At 43.5% G+C, this 14,661-nt stretch overlaps 2 protein-coding genes and 1 non-coding gene across 3 annotated transcripts in view; 1 reads left to right on the top strand and 2 right to left on the bottom strand.

The window, feature by feature from the left end:
• Nucleotides 1-355, bottom strand: part of ZW10 (zw10 kinetochore protein) — a 35,287-nt gene extending 34,932 nt beyond the window's left edge. The window contains exon 1 of the mRNA XM_041772814.1: nt 173-355. Coding sequence (XP_041628748.1) covers nt 173-277 — 105 coding nt within the window. The 5' untranslated portion in view covers nt 278-355. The remainder of the gene's footprint in view (nt 1-172) is intronic.
• A 3,895-nt stretch (nt 356-4,250) lies between these two features.
• On the top strand, nt 4,251-4,937 carry CLDN25 (claudin 25). The gene has a single exon (XM_041770209.1). It carries the CDS (start codon nt 4,251-4,253, stop codon nt 4,935-4,937), a length of 687 nt encoding a protein of 228 aa, XP_041626143.1.
• Nucleotides 4,938-13,587: 8,650 nt separating this feature from the next.
• Nucleotides 13,588-13,690, bottom strand: LOC121501042. The gene has a single exon (XR_005990491.1). It is a non-coding gene; the product is annotated as a U6 spliceosomal RNA (small nuclear RNA).
• Between the last annotated feature and the right edge of the window lie 971 nt (nt 13,691-14,661).

The following is a 14,661-nucleotide window of genomic DNA, read 5'->3' as shown; positions in this document are numbered from 1 at the left end:
CCGCTCCCCGGTCCACACAGCCCGCAGCCCTCCCACCTCGCACTCCTCGCGGCTGAGCCTGCCCCCGACTCGGCCCACACCCCGCCCGCGCTCAGCGCCCACGCCTCTCCCCGGCCCTCCGCAGACCCACCCGGCGTCCCTTCCCCGCCGCCCCTGGCTGCCGGGCCTTCACCTTGATCTCCTCCACCCGCCGGGTCAGGCGGCTGATCCGAGTGCCCAGGTCCTCCTTCTCCAGCCTCCCCGAGTGCGCCAGGACCTCCGTCACGAAGGAGGCCATCGCCGCGCCCGGAACCGACAGCGACCGGGTCACTCTCCTGCCGCCAGCGCAGCAGCAGCCCGGGCCCGCCGGCGGCGTGGGCGCGCGGACTGCCGGGAAACTGAGTCTCGAGCTGCCTAGACCGCCGCTCGGAAGGTGCGGCCGCACTACAACTCCCGGCAGGCACCGCGACTGTCCTAGCGTGGAATTTCCACGGTGTCCCGTAGTTGGCAAACTGGGGAAGACGCGTTTCCTCCCTGGTGGTTTTCAAATAGTCTGTCGTTTCCCGCCAGTTTCTCCCCTAAAAGAAGTGAAATCTTTTAACTTAAAAACCGGCCGTAAATGAACCTCTTTCAACTTTAGAGCGTTTACCTGTGAAATGTATCCAGCCAGACTACCCGAGGAACGCACTTTGATCTTTTTTTTTGTGAAATATTCACCCTCGAGGGCTGCAGCATCCATCAGAGTCCGTATGAGCAGTGCCCTCTGGAGGTGTGCAAAGCAAGCGGCATCACCCCGCAAATGAAAGTGTAAATTGCACTCCTTTCGTGTTGCAGTTTACAATGCCATCTAAGTACATAGATTACGTAATCTATGTGCAGATACACATGTATTTTTTCTATGTAATACATATTTATATTAATATTATTTCTATTACCTAAGCATGAATATCATTAGAACTGTGTAGACTAGAACAAGATACTTGACACCTTCTGACATTACAAATCGACTTTATCAAAAGTTTTTAGAAATTGTTTCTTATTTACATGTATTACATACTGAAAGATATTCACAATATACTATGTACATGATGATTCTTTTTTTTAAGATTTTATTTATTTATTCATGAGAGACCCAGAGAGAGAGAGAAAGAGAGAGAGAGAAGCAGGCTCCATGCAGGGAGCCCCACGTGGGACTCGATCCCAGGACTCCAGGATCAGGCCCTGGGCTGAAGGCAGGCGCCCAACCACTGAGCCACCCAGGTGTCCCAGGAATGGAGTGGTACTGGTACACACACACAGTCCATGCCAACATGAATGAAGGAATATTTGAATAAATAAAAAAATAATAAAATGAATGGCTTCTGTTTTCCCTCACTAACTTGATCTCCTACACAGTTCACAGGTTTTTATGTCTCTCAACTCACAGATTTTCACAAATTGTCAAGAAAGAGCTCTGAAAAGGCCACCTGTGTGGCTCAGTTGGTTAAGTGTTCAACTCTTGATTTCAGCTCAGGTCATGATCCCAGGGCCGTGGGATTGAGCCCTGAGTCAGGCTCTGCTTCTGCTCTTAAAAGGGAGTCTGCTTGAGGTTTGCTCTCTTTCTTTCTCTCTCCCTCCCTCCCTCTGCCCCTCCTCCTACCATGCACTCTCTCTCTCTTTCTCAAATCTTTTTGAAAGAGAGAGAAAGGAAGAAAAGAAAGAGAAGAAGAAAGAAAGAAAGAAAGAAAGAAAGAAAGAAAGAAAGAAAGAAAGAAAGAAAGAAAGAAAGAAAAGAAGAAAGGAAGAGCTCTGGAGAAAAGGCAGGGGAATAAAGAGCAGCACCTGAAGGAATTTCTCCTGACCTATCAGAGCTCATACACATGTGGCATGCCTGTACATTCAAGAACCAAAATAAAAAATGCAAACCTGGATGAATATAGTACAACCAGACAGCATTTCCAGGGATGCATAATATTTTGCCCCTGTGTTGATTAGAACATGTGGTTGTTACAAAAGCAGCAGAAGGAGCCTACAATTTGAAAGAGCCCCCCATTTTGCTTCAAAACAGTGTGGAAGGAGGGATGCAGATAGTGGTTGTGGGCATGGATGAAATAAGATTGGTATGTGTGGATAATTTCTGCAGCTCGGTGGTAGGACATGAAATTTCTTTTTCCATTTGCTCTACTTTTGTACATATTTGAAATTTTCTATAATAAAACATAAACGGAAAACAAGGGGGGACATCTGGATGGCTCAGTAGTTGAGCGTCTGCCTTTGGCTCAGGTCGTGATCCCAGGGTTCTGGGATCGAGGCGGCATTGGGCTCTCTGCAGGGAGCCTGCTACTCCCTCTGTGTCTCTCATTAATAAATAAATAAAATCTTTTAAAAAGGAAAAAAAGGGCCTTCAAGATGATTCTGGTCACCTCCCTGCACCCCCACACCACTGATAATCTGATCAGACTGTATTGAGACATCATGCAGGTAAAGTCAAGGTCATGTTGTCTTAGATCCTTCCTCCCTGCTTCCCCTCCCCACCCCCTGCTTCCACTTCATAGGGCACCACAGGATAATTAGGAGGTTAAAATATGAATAGGGGACTACACTGGTCAACATTTACGTCTTCGTTATAAGAGATCTCAACTTTCCTCTGTGTTTTGCTATAAAGATGAACCCTCCCCACATGCTGTGTCACCAGGGTGCAGGCACAGTGCAGAAGAAATCTCTGTGGCAGGCTGGAGACCACAACACGAAGTGACAATCTGAAAGCCCGGCTCAGGAGCTGGATCCATTGCTTACCAGCTGGGGGACCTTGGCACATGACCTAACATGTATCTCGCAGTGGTGGTGTGAAAATTAAATAAGGACAAAGTATCTAGTCAAAGTCTGGCACTTAGCCATGCTCAGTAAATGCAAATTATTTCCTTTCCTGTCAGAACGCGCTTCTTGGCAACAGCAAATAGGAATGAAAGCAGGCCTGAGTACCAGATACTCTAGCTACTACTGCCCTTCAGCCGCAGGAGGTTGGGGAGGGAGCACTACCCTCCTGGTAGATCCTGTGTCTGGACAGGTTCCTTGGATGGGGCATTTTCCATTTTTTTTTTCCTGCTTACAAAAATATTAACTTGTAAAATGTGTCAAATACATATGCAATCACAAGGAAATAAAAATTATCCATAATCCTTCCACTAAGATAACCATGGTTCACAGTTTGTGGTAGATGATATGTATTTACATAGATATAAATATACGCTCTTTTTTGAAAGTGAAATTGTACCCTACATACTCTAAACACTGGTCACTTGCCTGTCTCACTTAACAACGCGCCAAGAATATTTTTCATGTCGTTGAAATTTCTTCTACGTCACTTCAAAATAGCTACCTAGTGTTAACCAAAATGTATAATCATCAATAATTATCTCCACAGACATTTTCATGATCTTTGTATATATTCACAATAAATTAGTTAACTTTCTAGAGGTAAGGTAGTGGGTCAAAGTATATTTAAAAGTATGGAATATGATGGTACACCTGGGTGGCTCAGTGGTTGAGCTTCTGCTTTCAGCTCAGGTCGTGATCCTGGGGTTCCCTGCAAGGAGGCTGCTTCTCCCTCTGCCTCTCTCTGTGTGTCTCTCATGCATAAATAAATAAAATCTTTAAAAAAATAAAAATGAAAGTATGAAACATGAGAGCTGCCTGGGTAGCTCAGTTGGTTAAGTGTTTCACTCTTGATTTTGGCTTGGGTCGTGATCTCATCAGGGTCCCCGGGTTGAGCCCCACATGGGGCTCCGTGCTCATCAGGGAGGCTGCTTGAGGATTTCTCTCCCTCTCCATCTGCCCCTCCTCTCTCTCTCTCTCTCTCTCTCTCTCTCTCAAATAAGTACATAAATCTTAAAAAAAATTAAAATATGAATTATGAAATCATGTTTCCCTCCAGAAAGGTTACATCAGTGTGTATTCCCAGGACATCATTCTCATCTTAGAATTGGGGAGTGATTTTACCTTCAAGTTTATGAATTTACTCATCAAATAGATATTGATGGCTTACTGTCTGGCCTTTTTTGCCTCTCCCGGGGCCCTCCTCCACAACCCACGCCCACATCCCATCTCGGGCACACCCCCAAACCCAACATTGCCAAGTTCCTGGCACCTGCCTCAGCTGCTGCCTAAAAACTGAAACAAGAGCCCTCTCCAAATGTGAATGACCTTCCACTGGGCCTCCCCAAAAGTACTGCCCGCTAACCAGTCACCGAGCCACCTGTCCTTTGCTTTCTGCCACTGTAGTGGGAGCAGCCATGGCCTGGAGTTTCCGCGAGAAAGCCCAGCTTGGAGGGCTGCTCCTCTCTCTCCTCGGCTGGGTCTGCTCCTGTGTCACCACCATCCTGCCCCAGTGGAAGACTCTTAATCTGGAACTGAACGAAATGGAGACCTGGATTATGGGGCTTTGGGAGGTCTGCGTGAATCAGGAGGAAGTTGTCGTGTGCAAGGCCTTTGAGTCCTTTTTATCTCTGCCCCAGGACCTCCAGGTATCCCGCATCCTCATGGTAGCCTCCCATGGGCTGGGGCTCCTGGGGCTTCTGCTCTCTGGCTTTGGGTCTGAATGCTTCCAGTTGTACAGGAACAGATGGGTATTTAAGAGGTGGCTTTGCCTCCTGGGAGGGACTTTGGAAGCATCCGCTTCAGCCACCACCCTCTTTCCAGTCTCTTGGGTGGCCTACGCCACAATCCAAGACTTCTGGGATGACAGCATCCCTGAGATTGTGCCTCGCTGGGAGTTTGGAGATGCCCTCTACCTGGGCTGGGCTGCTGGGATTTTCCTGGCCCTCGGCGGGTTGTTCCTCATCTTCTCAGCTTGTCTGGGAAAAGAAGAGGAGTCCTCTCTCCAGATGGCTGGTCCTACAGCCCCACCATTCTATGCCCCAGCAGACAGGTCCAGTGACTCCTTCTATCTAACACCAAGACCTAGGAACCTGTTCATCTAGGACCGGCCTCCTCCACGGAATCTCTGGAATAAAGGAATGTCAGAAGAATCGTTTCTCCTCCTTATCCTTCACCACTCTACATTTATTTGCCTCCTTTGGGGGTGGTAGTCACTCTCCCTTTTGTTAAGGATTTGGCTATCTTGGTGATACGGTAATTCATAACTTCAGAATGAAAAATCAAGGCAGAATTTCTGGCAAATGTGTTTTTCTCATTTAGATTTTACTTGTATAAAATGTTTTTAAACTCATAACATTAATTGTATACCTGATTCATTACTAAATATATTGCAAAATTGCTTCTATCATAGGAAAAACCTAGTGTGACCAGCCACTGTAGATATAATGCTGTGGGGCACCTGGGTGGTTCAGTAGGTTAAGCATCTGCTTGTGGCTCAGGTCATGACCTCGGGGTCCTGGGATCGAGCCCCGAGTTGGGCTCTCTGCTTAGCGGGAAGTCTGCTTCTCCTTCTCCCTCTGCCCCTCCCCCCTATTCGTGCTCTTTCTCAAATAAATAAATAAAATCTTCAAAAAAATTCTGGAGAATAGTCTTGGCAAATGAAAACGAACTATTGGTCCAGGATAATACCTTGAGAGGAAGCTTCCTTGTGTTTATTTTCCTCCTCAGGTACACAATTTGAAGGGGGGTTTCACAATATATCTGTGTGGTTTTGTAGATTCTTACTATCTCAGAAGGGAGATATATTCCCCTTTCTGCTATATTATGAGGCTGTGAGTGGTCAGCTCTGTCTTCCCAGCATGAAGTTAAGAAACAGTGTGAATGAGAAGTAGGGTGAGCAACTGTCCTGGTTTGCCCAGAACTGGGCACTTTCTGTGCTAAAGCTAGGAAAGTCCCAGGCAAACCCGGGCAAATCGATGACCACCAAATGGCTGTGCCCAAGAAGTGCCCAATGTGGGTGGGTGGGTGTGTGGAGAAAATTAGCAGTTTCTCAGAAATGTCTTTTACCTATGCAAAATGGAACTCCGTCAGCAGATCTACCCAGGCAGTGGCTACAAATAAAGTCCCCTTCATGACCATGATCCAAGTTCCTTTGCTTGTCCCACCTGCTCTGGCAGGCCCTCAGACTGACTACCTCACCTCCAGGTCTTTCTCAGGCATTTGTGCAAGTCCTCAAGGAGAAGCCTCATGCTTACTCATAAACCTGTGTGTCAGCTGAAATCACCATGCATTACCCACCCTGTTCCTCTCACTGCCATCTGTCCCCCACTCCCTTAACCAGTCAATAGAGTTGACAATTCCTGTAGGAGAAAAAAGGTGCTGGCTCCCAATGTCCCCAAGCAGGTCACTTCACCAAGTTCAAAGGCATGCCGGATTACTTGCAGGGCTGGGGAAACGCCTTTCCCTCCAAGCCAGTGCTTTCCCTCCAGCCTCAGGGGCTGAGCTCTGAGGCAGCACTGCTTGTTCTCCATCAAGTAGCCCTGGCATCTTCAGATGGCTGCTGCTCAAGCAAGAATGCACACACCAACACAAGTATACATAAGTTTGCCAGCATAGGCCAAGCCAATTCCCTCCTTAGAGAAATAACATGAGTTTTTTGTTGTTTTCCTGAGAAAATGAATCTTTTCAGGTGCAATTTTATCTCCAGCAACATTTACCTTCTTACACGGAGTGGGGTTCTCTCTAGGAGTCATACTTTCTCCAGATGCATGTCCATAGGTCTATGTCCACTTGATGTACACAAGCCCAAATGTATCTAAGTCCATGACCTTAGATAAATAAATTTCTGAGCATAAAAGGGCAGTTTGCACCAAAGTCATATTCTGGCTTTCTACAGTTCCAATGCCCATTTTGTCAACTACTCCCTCTCAGGAATGAGGCTCAAATACCCAAGAGTTACACTTGAATCGCATGGGATCTACAGGATGGACTCATCATTCATCCATCTGGTCATTTATTCATTCACTTAACAAATGCACTAAGCACCTACCATATACCCAGCATTGTGATAGGAACCAGGAATAAAATGGTTAAAGACAAAATTTATCCCCCACCCCCAATACAGGCAAATAGGGGAGACAAACATTAATATGAGATCATTTGCTAAAGGGAGATTGTAACCATGACAAACTTTACGAATTTGGAAGGGTACATGCTTCTATAAGATCATGCAATTGGAGAAATTGTAACCTAGTCAGGGAGTCATGGCCGGATACCCTAAGGAAGTGATAACTGGCTAAAAGCTGAAGGATGGAGAGCAGTTCTGGATGAAGAGAGGAGTGTAGAAGGCAAGGTTAGTGAGATAGGAAGGAGCCAGATCTTGCAGAACCTGTAGATCACATTATGGAGCACTGTCTCTATTTTTGGGACCACAGGAGGCCGAGCAGGTGCCCAGGAGTAGGAACTCAGCTCCCAGGTGACCACAGCTCTACCCACTCCCTCTCCTCTCATACCTCATCCCCAGTTTCCCGATTACACAGTTGTGTAGGGTTTCAGAGTTTATAAAACATCTTCATGTATCTTGGTAGCTTTATTTAACACATCATGAGAGTTGTTTTGAGGTTGGGAGAGCAGATATTATCTGTTTTGCTAAAGAGGAAATTGAGATTCAGAGCATTTGGGCAACATTCCCACAGTGAGTCATTAGCTGATCACGACTTGAATCCAAGGCTTTGATGCCAGGGCAGTCTTTCTTCACCCCATCCTATTGCTTCATGAAGATGGGTTGCTGAGACAATCCGCCAAACCAAAGGAAAAAACTAGCACTGGAGCAGAAGAAAAAAATCAAAGACCTACAAAGAAAAATCTTGTCCTTTGTGCTCTGTTGAGACCTAAACAGGATTTTTGTTGCCAGGTGGCTCACCTGTTCCTGCTGGTGGCTCACAGCGCTTATCCTAATCCCATGTTTGCAGATGCTAATGGTATACTTATCATCAGCATGTGATTATGGCTTCCACTGCCAAAACAAAACAAAACAAAACAAACAAACAAAAAACCTCACAAACTACAAACTAAAGATTTGTTAGGAAAATATTTTGTCTTCCTAATTCTTCTCAGAGAGGACACAAGGCATTTTTTTAAAATGGGGATGGGTTGGAAATTGCTGATTGATTCCCAAATAATCAACAGCATGTCACTCCCAGAAGGAAATGTAAATCCACTTTTAGAGAAAGAGTCTGAGGAGGAAGATGTGTTTCACTTACAACTGCCACTGTTTTCATCTACCTGTTTTGTAGGGGAAATAATGAGAAATAAAAATAGAAGTAATTAAATCTTCGACTCAGCCTTTTTTCGTAAAGACGTGTGGCATATTATTCTAACATTAGGAACATTTCTTTTTTGTGATTACCCATGGAGAGCTGTGTTGTCATGTGTATTAGAAACAGCAAAGGACACCAGTCAATCAGAATTCCGAATCAAAAGCTTTTATTATACGCAAAGCATTGTACGAAAATAATTCAGGGGCTCCCCAAATTTGATGTTGTTAGAATTGGATGTGTCTCAGTGCTGTCTTCTCCAATAGCCTGCCTTCGGGTCTGAAAATTTCACCATTAGCAGATAAGGCATTCCAGAAGGCCTCTAGTAAAATACTCATCTGTTGGGGATCCCTGGGTGGCTCAGCAGTTTAGCACCTGCCTTTGGCAATCCTGGAGACCTGGGATCACGTCCCACATCGGGCTCCCAGCATGGAGCCTGCTTCTCCCTCTGCCTGTGTCTCTGCCTCTCTCTATAATGAATGAATAATTAAATCTTTAAAAAAATAAAATAAAATAAAATACTCATCTGTTACTCTTGTCAGCCTCTGAGACTAGATCTAGAGAAAGCATCCTAAGGGAAGCCAATGTGGATTAGACACATTTTGGGATGGGAGAGAAGTCAGAAATAGTTTCATGAGTTTCTGGACGGTAAATATGTCTTAGCAGGCAGGACTAAGACAATTATGACAGTTAGGAAAATGTTTGTAGTCACTGGCCTCGAACATGGAAACAAAGAACCTGGAAGTCACTTTCCACTCTACTAATTGATGGATTAATTTTTTAAGCCATTCTTTTTGCTATTCCATCCATGTTTATAAAATGTAGAATGGACTTCTCTGTTGTCCAGAATTTTTAGTAAAGCCTCAAAGTCAAGTCCCATGGGTGCTATGTGTCCCATATTCTAAAGAGAGAGGCTCAACACACTGCTTCTAACAAGGAGCTAACCTGGCCAGCCCCACACCCAACAGACTACATAAGAGAAGCACACAGATTCATTAGGGAGGATTCTTGGAAGGGAATTCATAGCAACTGGTGGGTATTGTGATGTTCCCTACCCATCCATGTGAGGAACAGGGTGGAGATGGATCTCAAGAGAACCACACAGAGATGGGGGTTCTTTCTAAGAGGGAAGACAGTGTCTGAAACACACTCATTCCACACTTGCTGCCCTCAGGATGATGCCCAAGAAAGTTCTTGAGAGAACCTGCTGTGTTGTGGAGGCAGAGAAGGGTACCTGATGCCTACTAGGGCCGTATGCAATAGGAGGCTGGCCAGAGGGGCACAGAGGCAGCAGCTGCACTTGGCCTTTTTGGGGGGGCGGGTGAGCTTTCCACAGCCCCAGTGGATGCGGGGCAGGCAGCCTGGGTGACACAGTCCCAGAGCACTGTTGGGAGGGGTAAATGACTTAACTAGGAACTTAGAAGGTCTGTAAGAGGTCAGCCAGGAGGTCCAAAAGCCACATCAAAGGACAGAGTGGAGGTTTCCTACAGGGTTCTTTGGAGAACCCATAAAATACCTGACACAAGAGCTAATTAATAATCGCATTCCTGACATAACAAAGGATGTTTGAGAACCAAGAGAATATTTACTGTTTTTATATAAAAAGTAGACACTTTGCCTTCTCTTAAAAAGTCTCCTCCCCCAGACTCTAGGGGAGCCAGACGTTGGGAGGAGTAGGGGCATGGAACAGAGAGAGTGGAGGAACATTCTGCGGCTCCTTCCCTCCTCTTAGGCTCTGACCCTCAGGCCTCGGCCTGAACTCAGCCAAGAGAAGCACTTAAAAATGAATGAGTACATTTTCAATCTAGGTGGGTCTGGGCTCTGCAATACATGAAAATCATTGTTTTAATACTCCTACGTGACAAGAAAGCCATACCATCTTCCTGGGATGCTATCAGGGGCAGGGAAGAAGGAGATCCATAGGACTATATTGGAAAGTGGCAGTGGAAAAAAATGAAAGCTATTGACTTGCTCTACCTTATCGAGTTCAAGCCTTTAAATAACATGACTAAAGAAAAAAAAATGTATCTGAAACAGAAGAATTAGATAGAGGATGCTGTGATTTTTCTATCTATCCAACATATCCTTTCAACACCTCTCTCCCCGTCAGATTGGCCAATACCAACACTTCTTTTTGCCAGAGGCCCTTAGGCATCTACATATGCCTCAATCCTTAGGACTCACCTGCGGGCCCTGTACAGGGTATGCCAACCCTTAAAATTCTCAACCCAGACAGATTTCCCCACAAGAACTGCATCTAGGGCTCTACTCACACTGAGTCATTGCTACTTCTCTTTTCTCCTTGACTCTTAAAACATAACTACGAGGTATTTTCCTGTTTTATAGGCCAGGAAAACAGGTTCAGCCAGCATCTGTACTCAGGTCAGATTCCGATTTCAATATTCTTTTCATAACATCTTTTTATAAGAGACATTGGTATAGCAGTGATTTATAAATCAGAAAAGCTGGGGACCTGGTTGACTCAGGGAGGAGATCTGGCTATTCCTTAAGCAGGGACAGTCATGATGACTCAGTGAGTGACAGTGCCACTTTTAGGTCATCACTAGGAAATCTGTCCTTATTGTTAAAATCTGAATGCTAATTTGGGAAGACCATCTCCCACATGCAACAATACCTCTAGCCCACCATCAAGACTATAGAGAGAAAAACTGACCATCCTTCTATGAATATGATTAACACTAGGACTAAGACTCATCTAATTTTCAAAGCTAACTACTCATAGTTCCTGGGCACCACTTTTGTGCCAGTTTATCAATTCCAAGTCCCCTATATTTTACAGAAGGTTTATCCTCTACTTCTCAAAGTTAATATTCTTGCTCATTGCTCATTATCACAACTTCTCCTCCTCCTGGTATCATAGGGGCAATCAGGCTGATCTTATTTTGAGAAGGGAAAAGACCAGGTCTCTGTCATGTAGGACCCATTCACCTGTCTATAAATGGTCAATAGGTGGTCGAGGGTCCTCATAACTAGCCAACAACCTAATAGGCAACACAACAAGCAAGAGAGTTGAAAGAGGGAAGATATGGAAATGTCCTGAAAATCCCTCTTAAGTGAGCTCTACTCTGACTTGCAGGTTAATAGGTCAGTTTATTGTTCAACGATTTAGAAAGAATGTGAATTTTTTTCAAGGTTCAGAAAAAAGTAACAATGACAAGTAGCTGAGAAGTTGAGCTTCTGAGCAAATTTTAAGGAACTGATATATTTATAGGAATTAAAGGTGAATTATACAGAAATACATTTTTCTGTATCTCTATCAAAGTCAAGTGCAACAAGAGGAAAGTTAAAATATATTCAAAAAGCATGAAAGCCTGTAAAGTCTCATTGAAGGAGGTTCTATAGCCTTTTTATGAACCCACAGAATTTGGGTGTGTTGACCATGTAAAAGCGACTTTCGTAGCAGGCATAGGAGCTCTTAAAGGACTAGCTGTCAGCTGTGACTGTACATCAAAATCACCTGTGATGCCTTCTAAGCATGAGCAACAGGGGCCCAGACCGAATGTAACAAGTCGGTATCTGCAGGGTTGAGGCTCAGCTGCTGTTTTGTTTTAAGTGACACAGCTGACTCTGGATTGGCAGCCAAGGTTAAGAACCACTGCTGAAGAGCTCTGGATTAAAAAAAAAAGCAGGAAAAGAAACCCACAAGCCCTTACAAAAGGGAGACCTAAACAAAAGCAAAATATAGTTCTCTGAAAAGACTTAATAAACCCCTGATAATACTAACCAAAAAAAAAGAAGTACATGTCACCCAATATCAGTAATGAAGAGACATCACTAAAACATCATAGATCCTATGGTCATTGAAAAAAAAAAAAGAAAAATCATGAGGTATTATGAACTTTCTTCTAGTAAAAAAAACACACAATTCTAAGCTTGGATGATTTTATTTTATTTATTTATTTTTATTTATTTATTTATTTATTTATTTTTCTTTATTTATGATAGTCACACAGAGAGAGAGAGGCAGAGACACAGGCAGAGGGAGAAGCAGGCTCCATGCACCAGGAGCCCGACATGGGACTCAATCCCGGGTCTCCAGGATCACGCCCTGGGCCAAAGGCAGGCGCTAAACCGCTGCGCCACCCAGGGATCCCTATTTTTTTTTTAATTTTTATTTATTTATGATAGTCACACAGAGAGAGAGAGGCAGAGACACAGGCAGAGGGAGAAGCAGGCTCCATGCAGGGAGCCCGATGTGGGATTCGATCCCGGGTCTCCAGGATCGCGCCCTGGGCCAAAGGCAGGCGCCAAACCGCTGCGCCACCCAGGGATCCCCTAAGCTTGGATGATTTTAAAAAATGAATTCTTCCAGACATTAAAGAAGAAATAATCCTATCTTATCCAAACTCTTCCAGAACGCAGAAAATAAGAGAATATTTCCCAGTTCATTCAATAAGGCCAGAATAACCTTGATACCAGAAAAGGACGTATAAGAAAAGGCCAATCTCTCTCATAAATATATATGCAAAAAATCCTAAACGAAATATGAAAAACTCTGTGTACATATAAAAATACCACAATCAGTGTATTCTGGGAACACATGGTTGGCGTAGCATTTAAAATTAATAAATGTGGGCAGCCTGGGTGGCTCAGTGGTTTAGCGCCGCCTTCAGCCCGGGGCCTGATCCTGGAGACCTGGGATCAAGTCCCACATCAGGCTCAAGTCCCACATCAGGCTCCCTGCATGGAGCCTGCTTCTCCCTCTGCCTGTGTCTCTGCCTCTCTCTCTCTCTCATGAATAAATAAAATGAGTAAAATCTTTAAAAAAATAAATAAATAAAATTAATAAATGTAATTCACACATGAGCAGAATAAAGGAAAGATCCATGTAATCATTCTAACAGGTATAGAAAAAGCATTTGATAAATTTCAACATCTATTTGTAATATTTTATTTTATTATTTTATTTTTTTAATTTTTTACTTATTTATGATAGTCACAGAGAGAGAGAGAGGCAGAGACACAGGCAGAGGGAGAAGCAGGCTCCATGCAGGGAGCCTGACGTGGGACTCGATCCCGGGTCTCCAGGATCGCGCCCTGGGCCAAAGGCAGGCGCCAAACCGCTGCGCCACCCAGGGATCCCTATTTGTAATATTTTAAAAACTCTTTGCAAAATAGGAAAAGAAGGAATCTTTATTTATATAATAAATGGAATTTACTAAAAGCCTACAGCATGCTTAACGGTGGAATACTGAAAACTTTTCTCTCTGATATTGGAGGACAAAGATGCCTACTACCACAACTTCTATTCAGCATTGTACTGAGGCCCTCAAGTAAGTGTTATCAGGCAAGAAAAATAAATATTGAAACGAATGAAAGTCATCTTTCACAGGTAACATAATTATGCATAGAGAAAATCTTTAAAAACTACTGATCAACTGTTAGAAAGTGAACTTATGTCATTGGATACAGAGTTGAAAACATAATTTTCTTTCCAGATTTGTGTCTCATCCTTGCACAGGGGCCATGATCACCTTCTCCATGTTGTTCTAATTCTAGTATATGTGCTGCTGAAGCAAGCAGAAAAATATCCCTTTGTTTCTAGATACCAGCAAAAAACAATTAAAGATATAATTACAAAAATGACATTTAAAATAGCTTGAAAAGAAATTAAAAAAAGAGCTTGAAAAACACTGAAGATCTAGGAATATATGGAAGAACTTTATACAGAAATTAAAAGAAAATCTACATAAACAGGATATATTGTGTTCATAGATTAGAAGATGTCAATTCTCTCCAAATTATCTATAGTCACTGTAAACCTAATAATAATCTCTTGAAATCTGTGTCCATGTGTAACTGACAAACTGATTCCAAAATTTATATGGCAATACAAAAAATTAAGGACAGGATAATCTTGAGGATATTCAGAACTGGACGACTGACTATACTGGAAATCAAGACTGATAGAGCTACACGAACTAAGACAGTATGACATTGGTGCAAACAGAAGGGTCCAGAAACAGGCCTCTACATCAGACACTTGATTTATGACAAAGGCGCAGCACTGGGAAAAATACAGTAAATGGTGCTGGGTCCATCACCTGAATGGGAAGAGTCAAAAAGCAGACACTTCTGGGAGGTAACAACACACTGTCTTCATGACCTTGGATAGTGATTTCAACAGGGTAAAATAAACATTAACCCTGAAGGAAAAGATTGGGTCAACTGTACTACATTAACATTAAAAAGTTGTTTTCATCCAGCCATCAGGGGTGAAAAGCTAGAGCCAGAGGATCTATGCAATGCCTATGTCCAAAAAACTGTAAGTGGCTATTTTTTAAAAACTCCTATAAATCAACACATAGCAAGTCAGTAAATCCAACAATAGGCACTTATACTTAATTAGGTATTTCACAGAAGAGAATAGCCCAAGGCCAATAAGCATATACAGAGATGCTTGTCGTCATTAGTGAGCAAGTCCAAATTAAAACAATATCATGCACCTGCCATAATGGTTAACATTAAAAAAACTCAAAACCAAATCTTG

This window comes from Vulpes lagopus, chromosome 10 (genome assembly GCF_018345385.1).
Source record: "Vulpes lagopus strain Blue_001 chromosome 10, ASM1834538v1, whole genome shotgun sequence".
Taxonomy (NCBI): Eukaryota; Metazoa; Chordata; class Mammalia; order Carnivora; family Canidae; genus Vulpes; species Vulpes lagopus.
Note: the sequence above shows the minus strand (reverse complement) of the source record. Positions and strands in the feature narration are given on the sequence as shown.

Bases quoted from the DNA above. Each gene is read 5' to 3' on its own strand.
- CLDN25 (XM_041770209.1), top strand. From the start codon at position 4,251: ATGGCCTGGAGTTTCCGCGAGAAAGCCCAGCTTGGAGGGCTGCTCCTC.